Source organism: Pelecanus crispus, chromosome 12 (assembly GCF_030463565.1).
Source record: "Pelecanus crispus isolate bPelCri1 chromosome 12, bPelCri1.pri, whole genome shotgun sequence".
NCBI lineage: Eukaryota > Metazoa > Chordata > Aves > Pelecaniformes > Pelecanidae > Pelecanus > Pelecanus crispus.
In genome coordinates, this window is record NC_134654.1 from 4,281,553 (window position 1) to 4,303,003 (window position 21,451).

Genomic DNA, 21,451 nt, shown 5'->3' on the forward strand with positions numbered 1-21,451 from the left:
TTTTTTTTTTTTTAAATAATGATGCCTGGAATACTGGAAGATCTAACATTTACTCAGACAAAACGATTTATCCTGGTATCACAGGATCAGCATCTCAGCTGGGGCTTCTGGGTGCTACTCTACTACAAACAAAATAAAAAACCACAGTCAGCTGAAATTAATAGTACATTGGAAACATGTCCTTACTCTCCTTGCACATGGAAGAATGTGTTGAGGATATTAAATCAGAACACAATAAATTGAGAGAAATGGATTTTTCCATAAATATCAAACACACTAGACAGAGGCTATCTCTAGTAACCAGCAGTGCTGCTTAAAATATTGCTACAGCATTCTTAATGGATGGTTTTCCTTGTGGCTACGTAGGCATGTGTACTGTGCTAGCCCCCCCCTCCTCTTGCACTGCAATACGTAGGAAGCTATTATTCCCAAATGGAGCATTTGCTTGCTGACATCACATGCGGTAGGATCCTTTTGTTTGCCTGTGTCTCCTGCATTGAAATGTTTGTCTGAGTCACAAATCCTGCCACCTTTCTTCTCTATGTCATGCTTGCTCGAGAGCTTCTCCCTGACTCAGAGTTTTTAAATTTTGACACAGCCCAGTTTGCTGCATGGCAATCGAATACTTTTCCTTTTCATATTTTATTATGTAATGTGTATCTAAACACTATAATGACCCCAAAATCACTGCCACTTTTTTGCAGCTTTTTGAATAGAGAGGTTTTGCGACTCAAATTCAGCACTGAATTTTGTTGCAAGGCAAAGTCAGTTTAGTGTTACTAAATTAAAAAGATAGTGACTCCCACAACTTGAATTCTCCATTTAGCCTGCTGGCTGAGTTTCCTCAGCTCTAACATTATAAAGCACTTTGCCGGAAAGGGGTCATACGTGTGCATGTGTACAGACAAACACTTCTCATAATTCAATTACTATTTTGCACTGCAGTACCTTTCTTCTCCTCTAATAATCTTATTGATTTGGTTTCTCTTAATAAAAAGAGGACAAACCCCTGCTGTATTTTCAGTGTACAGTCATTCTTTCATTTGGTTTAGAATCTGGAGCTGCTAATATATTGCTGGTGTCTAAGAAGCCTGGGTTTCCTCTTTATTAAAGCCATGACCAAAACAGATCCTGATTACAGAATCTTCATTCTGAATGCTTTGGTAAAAGAAGAACATGGAAGCTAAGGGCTATCTACGCAGCAGCTTGGTTCAAGCTTGAGCGATGGTAAAATATTCTTACTTACTAAGATAGGAACATAAAATTACCATGCTGGATTAAATCTTTGTCCTTCAGACCTAGTCTTTCATCTCTATTGTTACCACTACAAGATAAATGAGAAGTTCAAAACAGTGTTTTGATTGTCCTTGATCAAGGACTTTGCAGCAGGTAAGGGCTAATGCCCCAATCTGGCACAGCATTTAAGGCATGCATTTATCTTAAAGCATCCATCAGCAGCTCCGCTGCCTTCTGCCCTGGTCTGAGGCATGGGAGCAGATGGCTGCATGAAACCTTGTTAAAATTCAGATACACACAAAACCAGATGAGCGATCAAGACCTGTGCCATTAAATGTATGGTATTAGATGCTCACATTTCATTGTTTTTTTACCCAGAGTAAAAGAAGCAGTTGTATTCTCCATCTCCCCCCAAAACGCTGAAGCCTCTTGTTGTAGAAAACATAGGTTTTTATTATAAAAGTAAAATTATGCCATAGACAAAGGAATTTCCTGCAACAGAAATTTGCATATTGCAGTCAATGTTAAAATAATGTCCAGAGCAGGAATTGAAGTTAGAGTCTCTTAGGCTACCTTTGGTTGCATGTTCACTATGCAGCCGTTCTCATGTAGCACGCATTTTTTAACATTCAACTTTTGAATTGCTATTACTTTTCCTCTTCTCTCCGTGGCCGTTTGCGAGGGTTCATTTCAGTATCTTCTGCATTTTGAGTGACAGCTGGAGGCTGCACATCTCGGAAGCCATGAGACTGTAACATATAACAAAATCATGTGATAACACTTCTATGGATATAAAGTATGAGTAACTAGTTCCCAGAAGATCAGAATAAGGTATGATGCTGTCATTTATTTTAGATGAGCAGCCACAGAATGTTTATAGGCCAGGCTAAGCTCAGAACTGCAAGCTTTTCAACACACATGCTAATAACTGTGTCTCCTCATTTTATTTTTTAAAGATATTTCATTTTCACCAACCAGGATATCATTTTCATTTTACCACTAATAGCCCCTGTGGCTATGAAGCACTGCTGCTCTGTAAATTAACTTACGTTGCCTATTTAAATAAATTAAAAGCCAAATCCTTCAGCCCTTGTTCAAGCTCCCACAGAAGCAAGGAGATGACTGGATTAATTGCCTCAGTCATTTTCAGAAACAAAACTGTGAATTTCTAAAACCTAGGATATTTTTGTTTCCTGTATCTACATAATGAACTGAAAACATCAATGAGACATTGTAAGAGAACAGTGTTGTCTGAATTGGTCTCTAGACTGCAAAGACTGTCCCAGCATAGTAATTTATGGGACACAATGGGATGAGAACCTTTAACTGCCAAAAACTAAATGTAGAAGTGAAAGCTAGATGCTGCTGCTCAGGAGAGAGCTTAAAGTGATCTATTTGGCTTAGTACTATTTGTATTTTCTGTTACCTTAGCTCACAATTTAATGATTTTAAAAGATTTTAAAATAGGAAAGATCTGGAAAATCAGTTAGTTAAACATGTCATCCATGCAGATGGAGATACTGAGATGTTACGTGAAGCCTGCAACTGTCTGTCTGCCCGTCTCCAGAGAAATGCTGTGCAGGGAGCACTGCTGACAGCTCAGTGAAGACTCTCGCTGCAGTGCAGACTTAGAGAGGAAAAGGGGTTAATCAGACAAAGAAATTGCTTTGGGGCTCCTAAATGCTCAGGTAAAGACAATGTGGGGATGAGATCATTTCAGGAAAGCTGACATTTTAGGTTGGTGCAGTGTGAAAAAGCAGGTACAATTGCTATCAGACATGTGACTTTCCTAAAATGCCAGTGCGTCCCACACCAAGATCAATGCAAAACGTAACAAAACTGAATCAAAACGTTTTGCTTAAGCCTCCCATCTCCGCATTTCTATTTCTAAATGCCTCACCTCACACAGCCTGCTATGTTTTTAAAGGAACAAACAGCAAGAGGTGCCACAAGGGCAGAATTTGTGCAGTCCCTCTGCTATTCTAAGCAACTCAAGTGTTACTCTAAATAGCATAATGGGGAATCTTCAAGTTTAGTATTTCACTGCTGCTTGCATCTAATCTCTGCCATTTCCCTTAGGCACAAAGGTGGATCTGTAGCCAAGAATGCACTTAATCCAGCACGCTAGACTCCCAGTGAAAGCATTCCAATGGTTATAAAGGCCAGAACACGATAAAGTAGGCTGCTTAGTATGGATGTTTTCCATTTAGTTACAGGCATGTACCTTCTGGGCATACCGCCTCAAAAATATAAGAATTTTGGTATATTTGTGAAGCTTGTTAGTGGTTTTTAGACGGTGAGAACGTGGCTAATGAAACCAAGGACCTATAAAGCTCAGACAGCCTATGGTCATTTTGAATTGTTCTTTAACATCTTCTGGTGTCTACAGACTGCATCAAGATTGACAAAGGTAGATGGCTTTATTACTTGAGCAGTACTCTCATTGCTAGTCTGGCAGACCCTCCACAGTTCAGGGAAATACTGACAATTCCTACCCAGAATATAGGTCCTGGTCCTGAAACAATCGGGTCACATTACCTTGGAAATTCAGGTGAATCAGATGATCTACTTACTCCCTTGTGCATAAATCGATTTACATTTCTATACTCTGCATTTAAGAATGAATCCTTATCAACCTGTGAAAGAAACTCTATTTTATTTGATGGGTGTTCCACAGCTTCCACTCTTGCCCAGGGTGGTGACCGACTTGCCAGTATGCTGGAAAGGACACAGCTGAAAAAGCACTAGAGCTCGGTCACCAAGTTACACGCTTCCCCATCGGCTTACAGGCACGAAACAGCCAGTTTGTCAGTGGTACCAAAGTATCTAATTTGCATAAGCCTAAACATCTTTGAGGATCTAGGCTTAAGGAATTTAATTTTTTTTTAATTATCTTTTTTTGTATGCTGGTTATACATAGATGTGCTAGATCAGATTTGGAAACACTGAACATGTATTTACGTCTTCCAGTTTAACTACAGAGATGGGAATGAGAAATGGTAACAGCAGACTGTTACCATCAGACCTGAATTTCATGAAAGAAACAGGGATAATACATTTTTTTTACTTACAGAAACCGTCTGCTGAAGCAGCTCAACAGGATTAAGGGAAAAAACACAGGGATAATCTTAAGTTTTAACTAATCTTTGATTAGGATACACTCTCAACTGTATTTCAAGACTGTGTGCATTCACACAGAAGAAGAGAGCATAGCTGTTTTATAATGCATATAAAACTGACAGGAAAAGGCAATTAAACTGTCTAAGATAAAATCCATCTGTTTGTCAGCTGGAGAGAAAGGGCTGCACACTCGCATCACATGGTCCAAACAACCTTGGGATGTAGTCCCACTTACCCTTCCAGTCTTTACAGAACTAAGAATATATATACGTTCGCAGTATTTCTTCTGCTCAGGTAAATACATTCAGGAGTGAAAAAAAAATCCGATTTTTGTTCAATAGTTTGAAGATCTCATCTTATGGCAGCATTAAAATCTGCAGGAAATGCTATGGCAACGTGTTTCCATGAGGACACACAGCAAATAGTTATGGCATGTACCTATGTATCTGACATTTGAAGATACGAGAATCGAGTGGTGGGGGTTTTTTAAACCTAAATACAGCTTAGGCAGTATGTATTCTCATTAATATGTATCTAAGCACTCCACAAAAGAAAATAATCACAGGATTTAACTAGGGATGAATAAAGACTCCAGCCATAAGCTGGAAGCTCCTCATATGATAGCGACAGAAGAGAAAAATCTGTATATATTGGCTGGTCATAGGGTGACCGGTAGGATGGAGCTATGAAAGAGCTATACAACCTACGTTATACCAGGCAATGCAGTTAAAGCAGAGATATGGAAATATGTATGGCACAAAGCACTGGTGAGACCTCATGTATGATTCTGGTCACCCTTGTCCTAAAAAGATAAACTCAACTGGAACAGACGCAGAGATGAGCCCCCAGGGAAACAACTACCTGACAAGGGAGAAAACAGCTTGGCTTGCTCAAGTCTCCCAAAATGAAGGCTCAGAGAGCGCACGATTGTTCTCTGTAATTGTACTTAGGCCAAAAGTTAACATCAAGGGCAGATAAAATAAGCAGTACTAGCACAAGAACAGATGGGGACAGGCTGCCTGTAAATTTGATCTGGAAATCAAAATGTTTTAACGTTGAGAGGACTAACATGCTGGGTCATTTTTCTAAAGAGAAAAGGTGCAAAATATTGATAAACCTGGAGACATCCCAGTATTACTGGTTACCTTCAGAAGGCAACTGAAAGGCAACGCTAAGGAAGCAAACATCATTCTCAGATTTGTCTAGGTGTCTGAAAATTCCTTTACAGCTAACAATTTGCTCCCATCTCTGTATCTCCATCCCAAAAGAAATACTAACTGTAATGTGATATGGTATGGTTGACTCCTTCTGACTCGGTGATTTGTACAACGTTGCCAACCTGGTTGAACAAAAAACAGATAATTATGGTTAGTGAATACAATAATAAAAATTCCAAGTAACCAAATGACCAGACCCAACTTTTCCCACCATCATGGGGTAGGTGACCAGTGGAATTCTTATGTATGTATTTTCATATGGGTCGTTTAAACTGTGGGTCCCAAATTCCCATCCTTACATGACCTGTCAGCTCAAACACAATGCAGACCTAATAAAAAGAGTGAACGACTAATTAGCCTTGTTTCATCAAAGAATTTGATCACATTTTTGGAACAATATTAATTATGAATTAATTCCAAATGCCACTTTCTTAAAATGTAAACAAAAATGGTTTTGAGCACAACTCATTCCTGCTCCATTAAGCAATCATTTGTTCATTGACCTCTCAAAGTCGGGAGATACGCTTAAGTTTCAAATACTTCTAGGGAGGTTTTTTCTAGAGATTTCACAAGCCTGTCAATATAACCTAGTGGATGGAGAATAAGATGTTCTAAGCCTGACCTTGCCACTAACACACAGTGTAACCTTCAGAAAGTCGTTTCCCTTGTATTTCTCCTCTAACGCTTCCTTGATTTTGTGCATTTAGACTCTAAGCAATGCACCCTGATTTGTGCTTATACAGCACCTAGCCCAGTAGATGCTTGCATAATATAGACAGAAGATTGCAAGCAGCTCAAAAGCAAGGGATTTTTCAGCCAGTCCCAGGGCTGCCAGTCTGCACCGTGCCCACCTCCCCAAAACTTACACTTATGTAAAGCCAACATAGAAAGTGTTCTGCTCTCTGTATCGACACCCTGCCAAAGATCCCGTTAATTATTTTGGGGTTTTTTTAATCTCCCTGAGGTGCCATTCTATTAGAGAGCACGTAATTACAGCCTGAGGAACACTGCCACTTCGTATTAGCTACACAGGGAATTCCTCAGAACATTTAAGTGGTGGGTTATACTTTACAAAATAGCCTAAATCTGAAACTGCAGAAGCCATGCTTTTACAAGCACTCAGCTGGAGCTCTGCTGCATGCCTCTGACTCAACAGGATCTTTCCTCACAGCAATGAGAACCCTTATAATTAAGCTCTGACATTTTCAGTAGTAGAGAGAAAGAAAGAGACATGTTATCATATGTGGCCAAAGCACAATTTAAAAAAAAAAGGTGGCAAATGGATTCTCAAACGGTCATCTTTGTGCCTTAATAACCTAATATAAAAACAAGAACAGCAAAACCATGATGGATCATCAGGTATAGGTAGTTAGTGCAAAAATGCCACAGACTCTAGCTATTTCTGCTTTCTACAGATAAGCAGCTGTAACTGGAATTGCTCTGCTTCTGCAGGCCCCGCTCCATACCAGCTGCATATTTAGAACAGTAAATAAAACATGTTTGTCTATCTTTGGCTTGCTTTCTGGAACCTGTATCTACAACCTTCCTAGCTGCGTTGCAGAAGAAAAAAGCTCTTTACTTTTGATATATAAAATTTTGTTCACTCTGCAATCATTATGTTGATGCAACTTCTGTCTTATAAAGGCTGTTAACTAATCAGTGATGTTAATTTAATTCCAAATTAAACAGCCTGCTGTAATCATTCTGCATTGCCTTCAAACTTAGAATTTAAAAAACAAAACTCCACAAGAAAGTGTCGCTGCATTTCTCTTTCAAGTTTAACCAGCAAAACTATGCACAACAACATTCCAGTAGCATTTTTGTTCTCTGTTTGCAGAAGATTAGGGAATTGAAGCAAGGCTTCTTAAACTCAAGTTGCTGCATCGTGATATTATGTACAAGACAAATTTAACTGACCAGGAAAGAGAATTGAGCTTGCGATATAGCGAAGAGGGGGAAAAAGAACCAGGAAACAGAAGAGATCTCACTGCAACAGACAGAACTTCGTCCTGTTTTTAGAAGGGTCATCCTCATTCCTTTGGGCTTCTAAAAATCATCCTCCATAGGCCAGCTCTGCATTGGGAGTAAATGCAGTTCTCTTTCTACCCCTCTGCAGGTCATTGTGACTTGGTATCTGCACAGCTGCCCAGGTTTTGCAGAACCACCCTGCTGCACTCAAAAGCAGAAAGGTGCAATGGCTGCCACTGAGGCTCAGGGGTCAGCAGGCCTACAGTCTGTCCTGCTGAGAGTCACCATCTAGGCAGAAAGCCTTCTCTGGCATCTTTGGCTTTGTACTGACTGGGGCCTAAAAGACTGAAGCAAAGAAATTTTACTCTCTGCTTACAAAATGCAGACAGTAAAAAAAAAAAAGAAATTTCTACTTAGCCACCAGGTCCTAAATCCTTGTGTCTGAGCAACTGCCATTAGGGTGTTATATTTTGATGAGACATGGCATCTTGTCAGAAAGAAACTACAGCACTGCAGCAAGCTGACCATGGTGAGAAGGAGAAGCATGACAGCTCAGCCCACACTGTCTTAGGCTGAACTAGGAAGCTCTTCTTGAGCCTCAGTAGCCTGGGACACTGCAGACCAAGGCCAGAAGTCAAATTCAAATCCCTGTTGGCCACTAGGGCCAGGCTGAAAAAGATTCTCAAATGTCACACTTGTCTGCATTATTATGTACCTTACTGGCTGACATTTTCACTTACCTCTGACTGTTGTCCCAGTGAAAAATTAAACGGACAGTAGCAGCATGTCCCCAGCTTTCTCCTGGGTAACACAAAACGACGGGTCATTTTATTTATCTCCTATAACAGCAGCAGCATCAGTAAACTGAACTGAAATTAGACCAGTCTTCAAAAAAAACCCCATAATTAAAACATATATCGCTTTCTTGCAGTAATGAATCACATCTTTTTCATACATGCAAGGATTTCACAAGTAGTTTATCACATATACTGAGACAAGGAATAACCTCTGTACTAACAGTGCGTTTTATAGGAAGCTTGATGCAATACTTCCATATTTGTAGAATATTTTTTATATACCTCATAAAGGACAGGCACTAGACAAATCTTGCAAACAGAGGCAGCATGAAGAAAAGATTTTTCTAATTACTACTGAAGAAGTCTAGCGAGTATGTCTAAATCCTACTTCAAAATTGCGATATTCTCTCTCAGGCATAATTATGAGCAAACATCACTCCCTTTGGGATACAAGCTTTGGGAGAAAGTAAATGATTATTAAAGTATTAAGGGCCCCTAAAGCAGTCTTCTGCTTCCAACAGCAAAATGCAAAAAAACCCCACAACCAAAAGCAAGGGGCGGGGGCATGTGGTGGAAAGAGAAGGAAGTTTGGATTGTTACCTTATTTCAGGGGAAACAGTCCAACTGTTTGAGTTCACACCTGACCACGACTGCAGTCAATTTATAGACAGTTTTATTAGGTGTTTTCCTCTGTTTATCCCAGGAGACAGTCAGTAGTTCAAAGACGGATTGCATTTTAAAACAGTCATTTTGGTTAAGTGCTGCAAGCCTCTCTTATTCACCTGCACACAGCCCTGTAACTTCTGAAACACTTGGTCTCCATCATGTCACCAGCCCCACATGCCCCATGCGCTCTAGTATTCATTATAGCACAGAGAAGAAAAAAAATGATTCAACTGTAACAAAGACCTAGACCCTCTAGGCATCTTGCCAGACCTTGCTCCACTACATCTAAGTTGAGTTTAAAGATTTTGGCTATCAGATACGGTTCCGAGTCAGAGATCAAAACACATTTTACAACGGGTACAGATTCCACACCAGAATGCTTCCAACTGTATCGAATATGGAAGAAAAATGCTACTGTAAAATGAGCTATTTCTGAGTTAAACTGGCTGTAGATTAATATTTGACCTCCTTTCTAAATATACCCAGTAGGAATGTCTAGGAACACCCAGCTTAGCTATCACTAGTGGGAAAGAAAGCTGTCCCCTTCATAAAGCTCTTAAACCTTGCAGCATCTGTGCTTCCCCCCCCAATAATTAAGAACTTCCCTTCTGCTAGGAAGCTGAGTAAGAATTTAGAGATTAATGCTCTTGTGAAATCTTAGAAAAGGCTGTTTCTAAAGCTTACCAATCAATGGGGAAAAAAACTATTTAGGGGAGGCAATAGGACCGATTTTACTTGGGGTTTTGCTGCTGACCCCTCTCGCAACAGTTCCTTTGGCTACAAACCAACCATGGAGGAGTAGGAGGTTCTTTAGCCTTTACGATGAGACTGTTGAAATAGCATCCCTTCAGAGTGGGATGTAAAAATCACCTTGTAATCCACCAGCTCAGTACCTGCACCAAGTCTATGGAATAAATTCACATCAAAATGAAAACAGCTTTGTACCACTCTGAAATGCTCAACTTGAGATAGTGCTGTTTAGGATGAGGGAAATATATCTTAGCTTAAATATTTTACCAACTGGTACAAAGTTCCATTTTTGCAAGATTACACGCTACTCAGTTTAACAATACTATGTGGTTACACACACATTCTGGTGAAAGTCACAATCAGTTTATGGTCAATATAAGGTTATGTCAAATTAAATGTTTGTAAAAGAAAATACGTGCAAGACAATACATGATATCTTTGAATTATAACCTACTCTGAATGTCTTCACACTCTTTACCATCCCTATCACTCAATAAACACAACAGCTCTCAAACAACGCTGGCTATTGCAAAAAGACAGAATCCGTTAGCTTTAATTGAGTTTGTAGCCAGAAAGCCTGCCAAAAATAATACATCAGAGAGCAGGAGGCAAAAATGACAAAAAGGGTCAGATACTGGAAGCTGGGTCTTTATCTGCATCAACAGCTCAAAATTCCACATTCTTCACATTCTCGAAGGAGATGGTCTGTATTTGTTCATTTTATCTTACATCTGTGCCAAATGGTTCAGTGCCTGTACAGCCACTGAGAACATCTTCGCCTTTGTACTGTCCCTTTCTTCTCCCTACCCTCCAGAACAAGGGAATCATTACTTAGTTCACAGAAACGGAAGCTGTGGACAGAGAATTTGTGCCCTTTAAGTGCATTGTAAAATAATGCAAAGTTACAACCTGAAATAAGATTTAAACACTGAGCTTTTTCTTAATTTGTCAAAATCTCTACTTCAGAAGAACTGTTCTATTTTCCCCTGCGACCTCAGCAGAAGAGGCTATATGAGGTACTCTGCTCATTACAGGGCAAAATGGAGCAGCAGTAAAAACCACTTAAACTCACTACAGGCAGGCTGTAGTTGAGGATCCCACACAGAACTTCCCTCTACATCATAACTGTAGAGAGCAAAGGGTAGAGACTTCCAGGTATGCAGCAAATATGAAACACCTTTGCAAATAATTAAGGGAATGTGTTCAAGTGTAATGGCAAAATAAACAATTGAAACAGTTTTGGAGAGGCAATGAATGATTCTCAGGGAATTTAGGAAATTGCGGCATAGGTTGAGGTGCGCAACCATCAAGCTGTGTTCTGTTAGTGCTTTAACCTGTTCATCACCACATTCCTGCTAGAGGTTTACTGCCCCCAGGTCCATCCCTACATTTTTTGCGCGATCATTCACTAGCCGCTTTCAGTCTAATTTACCTGATTTATCAGAGGTTTACTTATTATTTAAATAGCCCAAGCTTACCTGGCCCACTTTTGGCAGAAACAGATTGGGAAACAATCACATAAACAGCTCAGCCAGCATGCAGGATGCGGCAGTGACCTCCAGCAGGGATAGCAGCCTCCGTAGCTGACACAGCTGCAGCTGGAACAGAGGTAACTCCACAGCCCAAGATCCTCGGAGAAGGCTGCGATACATTAGCTGCACGTCTAAAAACCTAGTTACTCAGAGAGTTCTGAGTACCTAGTGCTTCCCATAAAGGGCGATTCAGTCATCTTAAGGAATACTGATAGATCTAATATCAAGTTTAGTATTAAAAATTTTGGTTTAAAAGAGGGGAAAAAAAAAATCCAGCAACACTCTCAATCTGTGAGTTTCTGCGATCTGCAAATATCATGACTTTTAAGCATACTTGTAATCCCTTTTCAAAAATCTGACAGGATTCTAATCTGCACACCCGGTTTGAGTTTAGAATAAAATTTGATAGTTGCTAATTATAATTACAACGCTGACATAGATAAGCACTACTGTAGAGTTCCACGATGCTAGCAGTTCCAGATGGGTCTAATAGTTTCACCACAGATTCTGCTACACTGCACAAATTCAGCAAACAATTTCATTTCCTTCGTATACAATGCCAAAAGAAAGGAAGTCATAGATTTGAAGATTAACTCAGTTTTCAGCTCACAAGCTAAACACCTACCTAAAGCAGGTACCAATGTGGACTGGCTCTGCCCAATCCTTGTTGTCATTTGGTTTGTCAGAACTACCTAAAAGAGGAAACGAAAACAAACAAGAAAATCTCCAGAAAAGAAGCACACTGGTGGGAGGGAAGAGAGGGGTTTTTCACAAAGCTTTTATCAAGTTACTTAGGCAAAACTCTTGCCTGCTGTAATGAAGCTTTTGTGTTAACAAAAAGAAACTGTAAAGTTGCCTCATATTTCCCCAATAGCCAAAACAAAAAGAGAGAACCCTGCAAAATGCATTTTCAATTTGCATAGAGAGTAGATTTCTTTCATTCAAGACTTTAAAGAAACCTAAATTTCTCCATTCCCAAGGGATGCAAACTCTACACAACTTGCCTATTCCACCATATTTGTACTAAATACTGTTTGGATCTGTATTTAGACGCACATGATTTGTACTAGCCCTCTATAAAGAGATAGATTTCGGTCACTGTGGCATAAATGAACTTGGTGGTGCTGCTCAAAACATGCATAAGCCTAGTGATTAACAGAATTTCTGCACCTTGTAATCTAAAAATGCGCGAGTGGGTACAATACAAAGCAGAATGAAAGTGAACAGACAGAGCGGGGGAGTGTTTTCGCAGCACGAATCACTCGTAGGAGGTTCACAGACAGTCTAGGTTAGATCCCTGGTAGAAGTGGGGGTGGGTGAGACAGAAAAAAGCCAGGAATATTAATTGCAAAGTTCAGGAAAAATGAAAAATAAAAAATTGTACCCATCTTAAACCGTAGGGGTTTTCATTGTCTGACATGCTTGTATGATTCTTGCTTGAACAGTTAGAAAAGTGTGCTAGAGCAAGCAATTCCACCGAGCACACAGGGCACACACCAAAGCACTTACACAGCTGAAAGCCTCAAGGCATATATTGCGCATTTTGGAGAAGTAACTCATTATATATGGATGTTAACAGCCCCAAATAGGCTCCCCATCTCACTGCTGGAGAAGGGCTTGTCTGGGCATCCCAGCACAACTCACCGAGTTCAGCTTTAGAAACCAAAGGAGCGAACTTCCTACCATATTAGAGCATTCCGACTGCCCAGCTTTGCTGCCCGACAAGTAATCTCTGGCACGCAAGCTGAATTTAGACTGCTTGCAAGCTACATGGAACCAACTCAAAATCTAACACAAGGGCCACTCTGAGCTCAAGCATTTCTGAAGCTCTGTGATTGATCGCTTCTTTAGCAAGTGTTTATTTAGCAAGCGTTTGTACTAAACTGCTCACTTGTTCAAAAGAAGTAAGTTACATATGTTTCGCTTGACCAAAGGAAAAAAGAGCGTACAATGACAACTGCTCCTGTTCAAGGTCACCAGGTAGGCAATCCATGAGTGAAGGCACTCAGCAAACTGGAGGCTGTGCAAATCAAGCAGTCATATAACATTCGTCTCCCTCAGTGCCCACACCAGCAGGAAGAAGCTTCATAATTCATGTCAGGGCAAGAGAGAGGGTACGCTTTCAGCGGCAAGCACAATCGCCTAACCCAGGCGGAATGCAGGGCTGTGCTCTTTCCCTTCCCGCAGCTATCAGAGGAAGCACGAGGGGAGGCTTATTTTTAGCAGTTAGGAACAAAAGCCGATTGCGTGAGAGAGTCGTGGGTGACAAGGTTGCAAGTCACCTGGAAGCAGTTACAGGCACAAGCACCATTTTGCGACCGTGTAAGCTCTAATTCCTGAACAATGCCTTTCTGTACTATAAAAGACTTGCCAAAACAACTTCTGGAACAGATGTAGCTTCCGAGTGCCATCTGCTGGCTACGCGGCTGCAGATTTGCTGGCCTCCATGTTGGCGTAAATGACGTAGAAACAATGCCCAGGAAGGAAGCTATGGGTTTCCATGGATGCCAGAACAGCAAGCCAAACTAGCAGATAAAGTGGTTTTCCTCCCTAAGAACAGGTCCTCTGCTAAGACAGCAGTTTATTTTTAAACAAAGAGTGGAAAATTATGTTGGAACTGCTAAATACTTTGATGCATTTTAATGCACAGGCGTTGTAGGTAAAAGTCACCAAAGGAGCATTCCTTGTCCAACCAAATCATTAAAGAAGATGATATGAAACAGCATGACAAATCGACATGCTACCATTTAATTAGGATCCACAAGATGCTTTTAACGCAAATTTTACTTATTTTGGCAAGTCTAGGAATTTTCCACCTAAACAGGTTTGTCTGTGCGATCCATCTATATTTAGTAACCAAACTGGCAAACACAAACATACAGGACATTCTTGCAGTTTTATTTTGCTATTTACGGACAATCACAAATCACATTTGCTTAATCCTTTGCAATGTATTTATACCAAAGCAGCATCTTTTGTGATTTAAACCTGCCCCAGACTTACCGCTGATTTATGATCATTTGCTATGATGATCAGCTGTTGTGCCAGACCATTCAAAAGCCTTGTTCGAAGTGAAAGGTCCTCAAAGTCATGGCGAAAAGGAAATGCAATTCCATCGACTACCACCAGTCGGACCTAAAGGCAGAAGAAAAGGAAAAACTACCATTGCTATCCTACAAACAAACGACAAAGAGCAGTAAGACCTCCTTCTAAGTGCACTGGAATGTTTCATATAATGATGACAATCTTTTATTTCACACTCAGATGTGCATGACAGCATAACACCTATTGTCTCTACATATCGGAGACAATCAGCGCTCCGCAACAGTGCTGAGTAAAGAGCCTCAAGCTCCAAACACACTCGCGAGGCGCAGGACTGCATTATGCATAGATACGAGCTCAGACCATAGCTGCACTGGATTAAACAAAATGCTGCACTAAGCTCTCCCATTAGTTAACTCGGTACAGAGCTGCCCTTCCGACTGTTTCCAGTTTCAGAGCTCACTCGCTCACAGCTAGCTGACTTATCTCTGCAGCACCTGGTACAGAATACAGAATAACAAAGCTGGACTTAAAGCCTTGCAGAAGAGAAGCTGGAGAAAAAAGATCACTAAATATCAGATTTGTACTTCAGTCAACTCTCAATGAACACTGATTTATTTCACCTTCTCCCTCAAAAAATAAAATCCAAACCGAAACTAGAATACATGCTGTCTGCAGTCCCTGTTAAGATAACTCATCAGATTCTAAGTGTTCTATCTTAGAAACATGGATTTTAACAGATGCTTAAAGATATTCCAGACACTATGCAATGGAGCTGAGTATCTATCTTGCCTGAAGATGTTTGCTTTGCTGAATTATTTCTTTTGTAGCAAGCATTAGCTGAAGCTAGAGCACAATGCTGCTGCTGGCTCATCACCCTCAAGACATTATATAAACATTAGTCTGGGATTTTGATTTATTCTAACTTAGTTTGTTGTAGCTGTTTTGATGACCCAAGTTTGTCTGAAATATAGAAGGGAGATGGACAGTCTTACAGCGTTCGCATGTTCAGATGTCACTCAAATCCTAGTCATCTACAAGTTCCTCCATTAATGCACAAGACAACAAATTGGAAACAACACAAGAAAACTGATTTTCTGTATTATTGATTTAACTCATTACTGGGAAGTAGCACAAAGCTACTGGAACATACAAGCAGGCAGCAAACATCACTCTGTGAAATGGCCCTGGGCCTCCAACTGAAAAAAAAAAATCTTAATTTGAAAAAGAAGATTAAATAGTTAGAATTAAAATAAGATACTCTTCTGTTTTCTCATTTTTCCTGCAAATTCTTTTCTATGAGCCTGTACATCTTCCTCATGCATAATTTTTTGACTTTAAGAACAACCAGTTTAACAGTATAAACATGACTCACGCTGGAAAGGAATGTATACATAATTATATAACTTGCCTATTGGATGAGTATGTCCAGGTAGGATGCAATTTAGTTTATTTTCTCCCAGTTGCACTTATAAAATAGCAAACAAGTAGACTTAAAGTATTCAAAAGTAGGCTATATAGAGAAAGCTTGGTAACACACGCCTTCTCCATGTCAGTTTGTCTCTACTAGACCTTGAAGAATTATGCTTATTACGACAAGAATATTTTCCAACAGAGTCTTTTTAATATTATTGGTCTTTCTCATATTATTAACAAGATCTCAAACTAATTCATGTTTCCAAATGACGCTCTCTACAACTGTGTGTCTCAAAAAACCCCTAAAACCTGGAGGTTTCCTATGGTCCCAGTCTCAGCTCCAGGTCTGCACAGAGGGATCCGACTAATTTTAATGAGCGTTGGACTGCAATGAGCAATCTGTCAAGTCACTTATAGCCTGTCCAAGGAATCACCAGAAGGTCTTACGGTTCTCTCGCAACCTTCAGTATTTCAGGCTCCAGGCCAAGCACAGATAATCAGCACAGATGGTACCAGAGAACTGCAGCCCGATGCAACTGCGCTAATGAAGCCGTGTGCTTTCCACAAGAGCAAACACAACAGGGCACCGTTAGTACCTGGCAGAGAAAGGGAAATACCAGACTACACTAAGCAAAAGTTAAGACTCCCATCTGCGCTTTCAAGAACATAACAGCTTCCAAAAATGGAAATGATATGCAAAAGACAATCTAGCTAAACAACACTGATTTGTGCTTTGTTAGAATAAGGCACAAGTCATCTTCCCTGAATCCTGTTAGGGAGTGATCTGCTGTGCAGAATCTAGAAATCTGGAAGGGAGGTGGTGAAAATCTGCCTTACAATAGCGTTTCACCAAGACACTAGGTACTAGGAAACTTTTTGGCTGTAGTCCACCCAAGAGTCAAGCTGCAGGCTCTGGTTGCTTGTAGCAACAGAAGATGTATTGGAAAGAAGAAGAGTCACTTTCTGGATGCCAGGATGGTGCAGGATGCTTCTGGTCCTTAGTGATCTTCTAGGACAAAAAAAAAAGGCACTAAGCCTTTCTGATCCCCCTGCATCATGGTCATCACACACACACCTCGCTCAGAGACTCTTCTGTAAAGCAGTTTTGTGAAGATTCGTAACTTGGCGCTCATAGAAATGTAACATGTGGCAACATAGATCCAGTATCCTCGCCTCAGAGTGGAGATTCAGGATGGCAGCAGTGGCAGCAAAAGCGAATTACTCTCAAGAGTAATTGGGATGGCAATGAAAAAGCAAACAAGCAAGCAAGCTTCACATTTGTACTCTAGCATCAGCCAATATATTACTGCCAAGCTGATGAGGTACCAAGGTGTTACTCGTGTTACTCTTACTGTAACAGACAAACATCCCTGAAAATCTTTAGTGTGAAGACGAGTGATATCTTCTGGTAATTCTGCAATAACCCTTACCTTTGAATGCTCTGAAAGAAAGTCTGGGAGGAGGTAGACCTGTGCAAGAAGCTCTATGTAGTCACGGCAACGGAAGTAATATATGTGAGAGAGGATACTTTCAAGAGAGAAAGTCTCCAAAGCTTTTAGATGATCTGAGAACAAATAAATAGATGAGTAAATGAGTCAGAAGTCTGTACCAGCATATTGCTACTCTCATCATTTTCTACCAAACTATGCCTTCCACATATAGCAACAGCAAAAACCCCAGAAACAGAAACAGTCAAGGTGAAGAGTGTGGGAAACATGCCTTCCATCTGGCTTGAAAGTCAAGAAGGCAGTGAGCAGATGCTATCTCAGCATTTGCACACAGATACACCGGAGCCTCCAAGGGAGTGCTCCAAAAATGAAAAATTTATTTCTGAAAAAAGAACTTTTCCAGTAAATCATTTTCAAGCCAGAACACCACCAGAGGACAACAGTGACTATTAATCATCCATTGTTTAATGTACAGGCAGTAGCTCATTTAATATGGTGTCCTTTTACCGCTGTTCAAACAGAAGTTTGCTGCATAAAATACTCTAAGAGTAACATAAAGGTTTTCTCAGTATCCCCAACATACTGATGACTTATAGAATAAAACTCTTCATTAAATGCAACCTGGCTATATTGACCTTACGAAGGAGCTGAATTCCAGCTACAGTTTTACAATACGGGGCTTCAGCAGCAATATTGCCTTAAGAAATTCAACTCTGCCATTCCTCTTCTCTTTCCCCAGATGCTCTTCCTGTCCCTGCGTTGCACCACATTATCCCTCAGTTTTGCTGACAGAGTTGTGTTTGGGTTTTGCTGTAAATTTGATCATAAAAGTGCTAAAAAAAAAAAAAAAAAAAGCGCAAGCAAAAGCCAAAAACCCCACAAATCATCATGTAGAAAAAGAATTATTCTTAAAGTAGATCAGCTCAGTCTGCAGCACGGCTCCACGCGCTGACGCAGTTCAGGGTATGATATGTACAGGTGGAAACGAAAGGCTGGCAGCAAGAACTCCTCAAGCCAGCACTGCTGCTGAAACCCTCCAACTGTAAAACTGCAGCCTACGAGACACTCGTTTCACTCAGTTCCTAGCCTGCGAGGCAGAAAGAAACGACTTAGCAACGTACCTTCTTCTTGATGAGCTTCAGCAATAAGCTGGCAGTGCTGCACACAGGCAGTTGCAATATCCACTACTCTGTCTACCATGAAACTTCCTTCAGTATCAATGAACACAGCTTCTCCAGCTACACCCCCAAAGCATTCTGGGATCTGCACGTCTACTGCCAACTGCATACTGCCATGGGAAACAGAAAACATATAAATATTTACATCACGAAGCTCTCCCCTCCCAACTCACTCCTAAAGTGACATTTCTGCTGAGGAATATGTGGAACAGGAAGCAGGACAGCCATTATCGTTATTATATTTATAATGCTCTATAAAGAATCAGAGATTGCAGTCACGACAGCAAGAGAAATGAACTCTCTTCATATTTAAACTAAAGAAAGCAAAGTGATTCTCAGTTGCACAAAAGTAATCTAAAAATAAAGTACCATAGCTGTGTTTTCCCAACACCAGGCGCTCCACAGATCTCGGTGATTTTGGTTAGCTGCACACCACCTCCCAGAATATTGTCTAGTGCTGAACAAAAGGTGATGATGAAGCCCTGGGCTTGCTCTTCTTCCAGAAGCTCCAGCGCTGTGCACTTTCTGGTGGCACCTGATCCCCCAGCAGTCCTTGCTGCATCCCCGTGACATTCCTGCCTCACAACCTGTAACGCTTCCAGTGCCTCTTCTTTGGAGATTCCAATTTCTAGAAGAGTCAAAATCATGAAATGCTACCTTATTTTTATAAGCAGTGATTTATGCAAAGCATGAAGAGATAATTCAACTTGTTTGACAGAACCTGATCACTCTGCAGTGTAACACAATAATATTAATCCCTCTAATATAAGGATGCACACGGCTTGCCAGCATCCCTGGAACTAATGATGTGATTTTCAAAAGAACTCAGAGCAACGATGCCCTGCATTCAGAATTCAGGTGACAGTAAGTGATCTGCAAATTAAAAAGAAAAAAAAAAAAATCAAAACTGCTGTTCACAGACGTGCATGAGATCTGGCAGAGCAATTCACCTGTTCTGCAGTGAACGTGCTATCATATTAATTGCACTTGAAGCAAATAAGGTCCTGCAAAAGTCAGGCTGCAGACTAGCAAGTGCCAGTGACACCTACTGATCGTACTCTGAATTCTCAGGGTATTCCAGGGCTGAGCACCTTACCCATCATCTCTAGATGTGAAACACAGACCGAGCAACAGAGACGAGATACCTGCAGATACCTCTCTCTGTGTCTATTTGTACGCACACAGATCTGTCAGGATCTAGCTACTTCACTTCGATCTTCAAGGCAAAACTATTACCAGGTATTATCATAGATAGTAAACCTACTGATAACCAAAATCATGACACGCTTCTTACAATGGCTGCACAAATCTTAGCTTCTTGAAAAAGGTAGAAGTGTAGAAGTGACCTTGTAGAAGTGTATTTTGTTTAAAGGATGTACAGTTGGGAAAAGAAGAGGAATGAGAGAGACAGAATCCTGTTTTTTCATTTTCTGTATCCCATTGACATGTGTCCCTCAGGGTAAGAAGGATCTTTTATCAGAATCGGGGGTTTGGGGTTTTTTGGGGTTTTTTTTGTTTTGCTTAGGCACATGCGCAAGTCAGTAAATATTTCCTTTGCCCATTTCTCCGACTCACCTGAGGCCTCAGCGAGATTCCTCAGGGGAGCTGCCCAGAGCTGAGCCACAGCGGCCGGCACGGATCAAGCGCCTCACCCGCCCAAGCTGCTTAATACGCATTAACCACTTCAGCGAAACCCCCGAAAGCCCCTCCTCGCTAAGAAGCTGCTACGGAAGCTTCGCGGAAAGGAAAGGGTTCGGGAAGGGCTGCGGGGGAGACCTGCCCGAAGCGGGGCTGCCCCGCCGGGGGAGGCGGCCTGCGGGGACACGGGGCGCGGAGCCGCCGCAGCGCGGGCAGCCGTCCCCCCGCCGGTACCTTTGCTCAGCCCGCAGGGGCCGGTCTCCAGCAGCTCCTGCGCCGTCTGGAAGCCGGCGGCGACGAGCCTGGCCCGCAGCGCGGGGGCCAGCGGCAGGCTGCCCAGCTCCCGCTGCATCCCTCCCCCCGCCGCCGCCGCCGGGCCGCGCTAGGCCGCCGCAGGCCCCGCCCCCTCAGCCGTGCGCCTTCCCGCGCCCAGCCCAGGCGCCAACGGCCGGCGGCGCACGAGGCGGCGGGCGCGCATGCGCGGGGGGGGGGGGGGAGGCGGTTAGGGGGGGAGCCGCGAGGCGCGGAGGAAGGCGGGCGCGTGCGGCGGGCGTTGGGGAGCCGCGAGGCGCGCGGGAAGGCGGGCGCGTGCGGCGGGCGTTGGGGAGGCGGCGGCGCTGAGGCGAGTGAGGCGGCCGGGCCGCGACAGCGACAGTGACCGCGACAGCGGTGCGCGCAGCCTGGGGTGGAGTGGTGGGCGTCAGTCGTGGGAAGGGGGCAGAAGCGGCCAAAGGCTGGTGGGCCCGAGCTGCCCTGAGCCAGGAGCGGCGCTGCCTTTCTCCCGCCTTCCTGTGGTCAGGAGAGGCCTACGCACCTGACGGGTGTTAGGGGTGTTTCTGTGATCCCCCGGTTGTCACCTCTCCCTTCTCCTCCTTCGGAGCGCATCTCCCCTTGGCCAGGCCTTGCCCACTAGCAGAGTCCCTCACTGGGTGTCTCATGAGGCCTTGCCTCAGAGGGCACGGTTGGGGCAGGGAGGTAGCCAGTGGCACTGGAGGGCTGAGTTGCCTTCACCCTCCATCTCAAGATTTGTCTGGAGGAAACAGCCACAACTCACTGAGGCGGCTGCTGAAGTTTTTTTAAGTCCTTGAGCTATGGTGTCTTGCAGCTTCATTACATTTTGTAACTTTTCCTAGTTCTGTTGAGGAAAGAAGATGGCTCATGCCCTCCCTCTACCAATTCCCTGCCCAGTCCAGCTTGGAAGTATAAAAGATGACTCCCTGGAAGCTCAGCTGCATGAGTATGTCAGGCAAGGGAACTATGTGAAAGTGAAGAAGCTCCTGAAAAAAGGTAAAAGCCAAGTTTAGACAAGTATTGGCTGAGAAGTTTTACTTTTTCCTGTATGCTTATATTTCTGGTAAAAAGTAGTCAGCGTCATGTCTGTGCAATTCAGTTTCGTGAGTGAAATACATTTGCAAAATGTATTGTATCATAAAATCGTAGAAT

The 21,451-nt window shown here is 42.2% G+C and overlaps 2 protein-coding genes across 2 annotated transcripts in view; one reads left to right on the top strand and one right to left on the bottom strand.

Annotated features, from left to right (window-relative positions):
• Positions 1-1,854: 1,854 nt before the first annotated feature.
• On the bottom strand, positions 1,855-20,360 carry RAD51C (RAD51 paralog C). Its single transcript, XM_075720020.1, has 9 exons — positions 20,243-20,360; positions 18,740-18,998; positions 18,314-18,480; positions 17,175-17,308; positions 14,290-14,421; positions 11,912-11,978; positions 8,282-8,342; positions 5,635-5,695; positions 1,855-1,985 (listed from the first exon to the last, which is right to left on the bottom strand). The coding sequence occupies exons 1-9, from the start codon at positions 20,358-20,360 to the stop codon at positions 1,884-1,886; spliced, it is 1,101 nt and encodes a 366-aa protein (XP_075576135.1). The 3' UTR covers positions 1,855-1,883.
• Positions 20,361-21,159: 799 nt separating this feature from the next.
• TEX14 (testis expressed 14, intercellular bridge forming factor) overlaps positions 21,160-21,451 on the top strand; it is a 42,862-nt gene continuing 42,570 nt past the window's right edge. Inside the window, exon 1 of the mRNA XM_075719831.1 lies at positions 21,160-21,295. Coding sequence (XP_075575946.1) covers positions 21,160-21,295 — 136 coding nt within the window. The remainder of the gene's footprint in view (positions 21,296-21,451) is intronic.

Coding starts and splice junctions, on each gene's coding strand:
- RAD51C (XM_075720020.1), bottom strand. CDS start 20,360: ATGCAGCGGGAGCTGGGCAGCCTGCCGCTGGCCCCCGCGCTGCGGGCC. Junction 18,999..20,242: donor CCCCTGCGGGCTGAGCAAAG/GTACCGGCGGGG, acceptor TGACTCTTCTAG/AAATTGGAATCTCCAAAGAA. Junction 14,422..17,174: donor TTCTTTCAGAGCATTCAAAG/GTAAGGGTTATT, acceptor TTCTGCCTTTAG/GTCCGACTGGTGGTAGTCGA.